General features: G+C 38.9%; 1 protein-coding gene across 1 annotated transcript in view; it reads left to right on the top strand.

The window, feature by feature from the left end:
• NDST3 (N-deacetylase and N-sulfotransferase 3) overlaps positions 1-8293 on the top strand; it is a 135094-nt gene that overhangs the window by 27194 nt on the left and 99607 nt on the right. The window contains exon 4 of the mRNA XM_045295843.1: positions 4479-4607. Within this exon, the coding sequence (XP_045151778.1) occupies positions 4479-4607 (129 nt within the window). The remainder of the gene's footprint in view (positions 1-4478; positions 4608-8293) is intronic.

Raw genomic sequence — 8293 nt, 5'->3', positions numbered from 1 at the left:
GGAGGTCAAAATTCTTCTTCACAATATCCACGAGGTCTTGCTCTCTCTTCTCAGAGGTGCCATAATGGAAAATGGAAATTGATAATGGTGAGAAACTCCACTAGCGTCATTGACCTGCACAAGCACCCTTCTGCACAGATCTCTTTCAATGAGGGATTTTGCCACCCAACGGGGCAGGTTTTGAGTTTCTTTAAGACTTCCAGAACCAGTTATAGAAGAGAGTTCATAGCAGAATGCTTTAAAAAAAGACTCTCTCATGCCTTCTGATAAACAACAGAGTTGGTTCAAGGAGCGTTTTCTAAAGCCTGTGATGTTGCACTCAGGAAGCAAGCCAGTCAAATCCAGTCATTTCTCCACGGGTGACTCTCTCTTTAATCTTCTTGAGCTGGTCCACTAGCATTCCTGGGGCTCGTGGTCATCTCAGACGCTCAGAAAGTGTGGTCCTTCCTGGAATGTCAGAGTAAATTCTGACGCTTCCTATTTACTCAGTTGAAATGCAAGTGATTTGAACTCTTGACAAAACCCAAATTTCATTTTACTTGTTTCTCCATTTTGCACAGAATCAAATAAGCAACTGAATACAAAGGATAGGCCTTCAAGTATCTCATAATTTTCTTATTTGTTTATCATTTATTTATTTTCATAAGTTTTATTGGCACATAATTTACATATCATAAACAAATAGTTCAATTATTCAGTCATATCAAGGAGAATTGTGCAATCATGACCTTGTCAGTTTTAGAACCACCCCCCATGGTTGTCGCCTTTAAAATGAGTTGTGCAAACACATTTCTAGTGCTCCTTCCTCCCCCGCCTTCATTTTTTTTCCTGAAACCTCCTTTCGCTCCCTACCACCCACCACCCACCCAGTGTCCCCTGTCAACCCTAAGATCACTTATTGTCACTATGGCTCCAAACTGCAAAACCCAGCAGAAACAATAAAAATAAATCACACTAAGGTGGTAAGGATAAAACAATGACAATATACAGTGAACCCTCGTTTATCACGGTTAATCGGTTCTAGACCCTACCGTGATAAATGAAATTCCGCGAAGTAGGATTCCTTATTTGTAAATAAAATATTTTCGTAGTTAGAGCATAGAGGACATGAAAGAACACCCTTTCGTCACCATTACACTCGTATTACCCAATTTATTAAACGAAAAAGGGAAAACACAGTAAAACATTTTGGACGTTACAATTATCATTTATTATTTGTTATATTATTTATGGCATCAAGCGTGTACAGTATGAGCCAATCAGTGGCAGTAATGTCAGAGCATGCGCTGTTACGCAAAAACCGCGATAGAGTGAAGCCTCAGAAGTCGAAGCGTGAAGTGGCGAGGGTTCACTTGAAAGACCAAAACACAAATCATGATTAAGAAAGAAGAGACCCCCAGCAACATTCAAATAGCCAGGAAAGAAGTTTCTGTCATGAACAAGTAAGAGATACTTGCACCCAGAACCAATTCAGTCTCATCGAGAGGGAGGGCATCTGGTCAAGTATGAAGTTCCCGTCAGCATATTCAAGATTACAGTGCTCCCTGCCTGATAGTAAGGTTGTTTGAGACTTGCCTGTGGCTAGAGTGGATCTGCCCAAGGCTCAGTCTGACCAGATGCTCTGCAGATGGGATTTGGGCTCCCACTGTCCTCCATAGCCTTCTACAAATTGGGGGTTCATAATTTTAGCTCTGATACTTTTCCCTTAGCCATATTTGAATTTTGTTATTGTTATCTTTGGATCACACAAGCTGGTATGCTTCTGTGTGGACTTAGTTGGCTCCTCGCTTATATGGCTGCTTGTTTGAATATAAGACCCCTGAGACTATTCCAATTGATAGCCAGGCACCATCTACTTTCTTCACCCTTTGCTATAAGCACCCTTATATTCAGTGATCCTTTCATGAAGGTGGGTATTGAGCAGGGACATGTTACCAAAAACAACTATTCTTGAATGGGGGCTAGAGTTAAATAGGAGTCCAGACTCCATCTACTTGTCCATGGGTTTGCACATCTCAGGTTTACTTTGTGACAAAATCACAACCCTATAAGATCAACTGCGTCAATAGCAGCCATAAGCCAACCAGCAACCCAACAAACAGAACACACACACCCAAATGAAAAAGAAAAGAAAAGAAAAACAGCCAAAAAAGCAAACTGCAAGCAGAAAAGCAAAAAACCTTTGAAGCAAAGAAATACAGCATTGTCAATCACCCCCACCCCGGGGTGATTGCATTATCATCATCATCAATATCCCCAAGATCTCATCGTTTTCCAAGTAAGATATTCAAATTAATCCCAAAAGTAATTCAGAGTCAGATGCTTTTAGTAATGCTAGCCTAGCATTTCCTCCCATGTGGGCACGTTGTTATGTAGCTTTTGGCTATTTCTCTTTACTCCCAATATATGATAAATTCTTCCAGAATATAAAACATAGATTTCACTTTTTCCCACATAGACTATCATAGAGTCTTAGAGTAAGTATTGGCTGAGTAAATGGATACATGCTATATAGAAAGTTTTGAATTTCCAGGATGTGGTGTTTCTAAGAATTGTTTGTGAACATATGTGATTCAGTTAAAATTACCTTTGCATCTATTCTTTGTGGTTGATTCTGTGAGTAGTATTATGAGAATTCCTTGGTGGTACAAAGACTCTATGTGCCTGCCTGCTACTCAGAAGTTTGGTTGTTCAATCGACACGTCGGTACCTTGGATAGTGAATACCCTTTAGGGCATAGTTCTCCTCTGACAATTACGGAGTCACCAGGAGTCAAAATCAACTTGATAGCAATGAGTTTTAAAATGCTTTTAAGCATAGATATCACTGAACTAATTGTTTATGCATTAAATGGAAGACTTTATAACCATTTCATCAAGGTGAAGTAGTCTTATATATATTCACTAACAACTCTTCCCAATTTACCCAAGCAAATAGAATATATAGACGTTCATTTGTACAGAAATCCATGCCCTATTGATAGACCAAAGAATAAGATTGTCTAAGAAATCAGTCCAAGAATTAGATTAAGGGTTATTAGAATGCATTTGCATTAAGGGACAATAGATACAATTTATTTATGGAGGGTGATAAAAACTGGTAGTCCTGAATAGGCAATATTTGTAAAGCACTTACTAAACCAAATTTAACCATATGCTTTAAGAATCAAAACAGAAAATATAAAGATCATTTTCCTTAGGACCGTAAGCAGTAGGTCTGCCTCTGTAAGAATATGTAAAACCTGTACTTTTCCAACATATATTCACAGCCAATGAATCCATTGTGGCTCCTAGAGACACTATATAGGGTTTTCAAGGCTATAAATATTAATGGGAACCAACAGCTTCCTCTTTCTCTTGCAGAGTGGCTGGTGGGTTTGAACTGCCAACCATGAGACTAGCAGCCCATCCCTAGCCCACAGTGCCACCAGTACTCCTTTCCCAAAGGGTATTGATTAGTTTTCTCTTCCTTCAAGTGTATAGTGACAAAGGGTCATGTAATAAAGTCCATATGTAAGATTTAGCCGAAGGACTATACAATCTTGGACAGCTTTAGTTCACAGCTTCTTTGATAAGCACACTCTCACAGCCATCGAGTCGATTCTGACTCATAGTGACCCTATAGGACAGGGTCACACTGCCCCATGTGTTTCTGAGACTATTCCTCTTTAGGGGAGTAGAATGCCTCATCTTTCTCCCTTGGAGTAGGGGGTGGTTTCCAACTATTGACCTTGTGGTTAGTGGTCCAAAGCGCAACCCTGGGTTCCCTTCTTTTACGTGTCCTAATATTTTACCAGAGCAGTAAGAATCTTTTAAAAGTCCTTACCAGATATATGGATCATTGAAATTTTTGACTTATTTTTAAAATTAGGTAAATGCGTACTCTATTAATTTTGGAACTGGCAGGCTTCAGACTTGGAATTTAGGATACTAACTACAGCCTGCAATAGTTACCATGATGTATGCAAGATACTAAGATTTGCGTCTGAAATATTATTTCTAATTAAAAATGTCATTTCCTAAATAGCATATTAAGTTAATAATTAACTTCATGTTCTGGTACATGTGTGGAATATGACAGAAAGTATTATTAAAAATTGTACTGACGAGAATTACTAGGTAGCAAAGATAATTGAAATATTTTAAGGTATCATTTTTATTTCTTATTTATTTTCTAATTGCTTAAGATGCATGAATCAGACTTCATAAGTACTAGCTATGAGATTTAAAATAGCTAACCCACTAAAATAATCCCAAGCCTATCTTATTTTTAAAATTTTTCTCCAACTCTCTCAAATATTCCATCTGTACTGATGTCATCCTTGCTTTCTCAAGTGTGGAGGATTTTCTGAGCCTTATTTAGACTTGAATCATGACACCAGCTTCTGCATCATCTTGCAGGAGAAAAGGGAGAGCTCAGATTCAACAAATTAATTGGTTGAAAGAAAATTTTCTCCTTGTGTATTGATTTTTCCTCAGGTACTCCCACGACAAACCTGTGGGCTTTTCACTCACACGATTTTCTACAAAGAATACCCAGGAGGCCCTAAGGAGTTGGATAAGAGTATCCAAGGAGGTGAACTATTCTTCACGGTGGTCCTCAACCCGGTAAGTACTCTGCACCAGTCTCCAAGTGTGTAAGGAAACACAACAGCATGGAGGAAACGATTTCCTCAACAAACCAGGGATCAGGAACTTGTGACTCTCTGGCTCGGAAACCATAGTACAAAACAAATGGAACCCCATCTAAAAATGGGAGCAAACTGGTTCTACAAGTCCCAGAATCATGAAGATTTTGATGCACAGTCAAGGAAACCCTCCAGCCAGACTCCTATCCTGTAAAAAGTGATCAGAATTCAGATTCTTGTTTTTCAATTGGCATATAACTTACATATCATACAAGTCAAGAGTTCAATCATATCAAGGAGAATTGTACACTCACCATGACCTTCCTTGTTTACTCCCCAAGTCCCCTTTCCCTCCATATCGCCCACCCCCATCCCTGCATTTCCTAGAACCCCTTGTATCAGTTCTTCTCATTATTCATCCACCTCTCCAGTGCTTCACAGCTGGGGAGTCTTTGGGGAAGGAGATTTTTTTAAAACCTCTGCAACACTCCTATTTTCCATGTAGGTGACCTTTATTACTAATATTTCCTTTCTTCCTATTAAGATAATAGGAAGATGCTCACTGCTCCCATGTGCATGTTAGAGCGCAGCGTGCTGTGTTCCAGAGGGGCCAGAGCGGCGATTGCTCGGCGTCTTACTTCTTCATACCTGGTGCTTGTGGTTAGTTGACAGAGGCTCATCCACACATTTTTCTGCCCGAGGCAAGAATTATGAGTTTACATAGAGAAATAAGAACTAATTGAAGCAACCTGTGTAAGGAAAATAAATAATTTTATTTCCCTTTGGAAAATATGCAACATAAAAATAAAGCAAGGCCCAGGCATTCGCAATATTTGAGATGAAAATACATAGTCATCTTCAAATGTGCCAGAAAGCTCTGTCAGCATAAATTTTGAATATAATGGTGATAAAAAGAGTAAGCATTGAAAGATTCCCCTAAACCTTAATGTTACTGGCCACCAATTAAAATGGCAAGTATTTTCATCACCAGGCATACCTATTTTCTTTTAACTCCTAGAAAATGATATGTGACTAACCCATTTGGAGGCAAAATTTGCATATATGTCCAAAATTGGATAGTTGGAGTATGGCCTTGCAGAAGTTTCTCAACCATTAAAGTTCAGGAATATAAATACCTGGGTTATACATCAGAAATAATATAAAAATCTCCTAACATACTATTCTTTACAAATGGAAATACTCTCTGAGCTACCTTATACAACTTTCTATTCTCGTTCTTCTCCATTTAGCCAGCAATGCTCAGGGGCAGAAAAGAGGATTGAACCTAATCCTGTTTATGAACTGAAAGTTTGAGTTGAAATGCTAAAATGCTCACCAATATTTTAACTGCCTTTGATCTTAACCTATAAAATTCTGATGTTTTATATTTCCTTTCATCATAGAGCATTAAGATTATGAAGAGATAATCATGCATTTCATCCTTTGAATCAGTAGTTGCTTTGACACTTTCTAGAACAAAATAGTTTCACTTAGCATGAAAAAATTTAAGTTAGACTATTCATTTACGATGGATTTATATTGCAATTTTCATCCATTTTGTAACAAATACTGTTTTGCACTAATTAAGAACCAAATCATTTTATAATTTAAATATATGTATATATGCACACATATGTGTGTATGTTTGTATGTATATATATATGGAGAGAGAGTAGTTCCACATTGGACTGCTAATCTCAAGGTCAGCAGTTCAAAACCACCAGCTGTTCCACATGAAAAAGATGAGAAGTGCGCACAGGGACATTTCTACCCTGTCCTATAGGGTCACTCTGACTAGTAATAGAATATATACATATTCGAGTCAGTGCTGACTCATTGTGACCCCGTGTGTTGCTGAGACTGTAACTGTTTACGGGGGTAGAAGGTCCAGTCTTTCTCCCGCAGAGCTCCTGGTGATGTTGCCCGTGCAGACGACAGCCCAGCGCTCAACCACTGCTATCTATTAAAGCTTGGGTTGCTTTTAGACGTGACTTTGGGCTGACCTAACTAAGAAGACTTCAAATGTTTATCAAATATCACTACTTTTCCAGTCTTAAATAATAATATTAGGCATGTTAGTTTGACTTGGTGAGGAAATCCACATGGAATAAAAGAAAGTAAACATCCCGAAGAAACCTGGTCTTCCTGAGTCATATCACCTTCAGAAAACAGTTAAGACTGGATAAACACTGGGATTAATAATAAATAGTCCATCTTTTCAGATAGTGTAAGGGAGGCAAGGAGGCCAAAAGTAACCTCACCTGGCATGCCAGCTCAGCGTGTGGAAGCAGCCTTGCTGCTTAGGGACCTGTGGCTGGGAGCTTCAGTCTAGCCGCAGTGTGGGAGAAGGTTGTCATTAAACAGGGATATCTCCCTGCATACCAGAGTGAGTTATACTGGCCTGTTCACATGTATTCTCGATCAAAATCAAATGTTTGACTAAAGCTTTATTAAAATTAAAAAAGGCTCAGGTGCCATGGGACAGGGTAGGGACTTAGCGGATGCCAGTCTTTTTAGGTCAGCACAGAAAAGAGGAAACCTGGAAACCAAAGTATATTAGCTGTGGAGAAGATATGAATTTTAATTATAGTTGATCTGAAAGAAAACCACCGTAAGCTTAATAGTCTTTCACTGTTGTTGTGAGGTGCTGAGGACCCCACGACTCTGACTCACAGAGGCCCGTGTACAAGAGAGCAGCGCACGGCTCCGTCCTAACGATTAAGTTTGCACCACTGTTTCAGCCACTGCGTCAGTCCATCTGCTTGGGAACTTAAATTAAAAGGGCCATTTTCTGTGACTTCAGACTGACACTGTAATTTCCTACAAAAAGCTATCTGTGTTTTGAAATATAGTAGAGACCTACCTCCGGCATTTCAAACACATTTGAATTGAAAATGAAAATATAAACAGGGCTTTCATGAATGAGGTTTTACACTTCTCTTTCCGCATGTCCACATCATTCCACGAGGCTACAGCAATGTTTATTAGCATCAGGGTAAAGGGCAGCTGCCATTGGAAACCCCACAGAGTTAAAGAGAATGAAAGATTCTTTGGATGGAATTACTCTCTGATGATAATATTCTGCTCTTACCCAATTCAGTATATTTTCAGTGCTAAAGAAAGAAAAATTAAACCAAAAGAGTGAAAAGCAGGTAGAGAGTTACAAAGACAAGTCATACTGCCCATGGAAGAGAAAACCAGATCAGAATAACAGTTCCCATCATTGCAGGTCTAGGAGATCTAACGTGGGAAGTTCAGATCCAGGGAGAGATGGATCCATCACGCTGTCTGAGCTTCAGCTCAATAAGATTTCTGTTCTAATTCTTCTTTAACAGATTCTAAATTCAAAAGCCAATTTTCTTTCTTTTTTTGCTAACATTTTATTGGGGACTCATACAACTTTTATCACAATCCATACATATATCCATTGTTTCAAGCACATTTGTACCTTTGTTGCCATCATCATTTTCAAAACATTTTCTTTCTGCTTGAGGCCTTACTACCAGCTCCTCATTTTTCCCTCCATCATGAACCCTTGATAATTCATAAATTATTAGTTTTCCATGTCTCACACTGACTGATGTCTCCCTTCACCCACTTTTCTATTGTCTGTCCCCCTGGGAGGAGGTTCTATCTAGACCATTGGATTGGTTCCTCCTTTCTCCC

The sequence above is a fragment of the Echinops telfairi genome, unplaced genomic scaffold (assembly GCF_000313985.2).
Source record: "Echinops telfairi isolate 266 unplaced genomic scaffold, ASM31398v2 ScPeMD7_5927;HRSCAF=6808, whole genome shotgun sequence".
NCBI classification, from domain to species: Eukaryota; Metazoa; Chordata; class Mammalia; order Afrosoricida; family Tenrecidae; genus Echinops; species Echinops telfairi.
The sequence above is the reverse complement of the archived record's forward strand: the minus strand, read 5'-3'. Positions and strand labels throughout refer to the sequence as shown.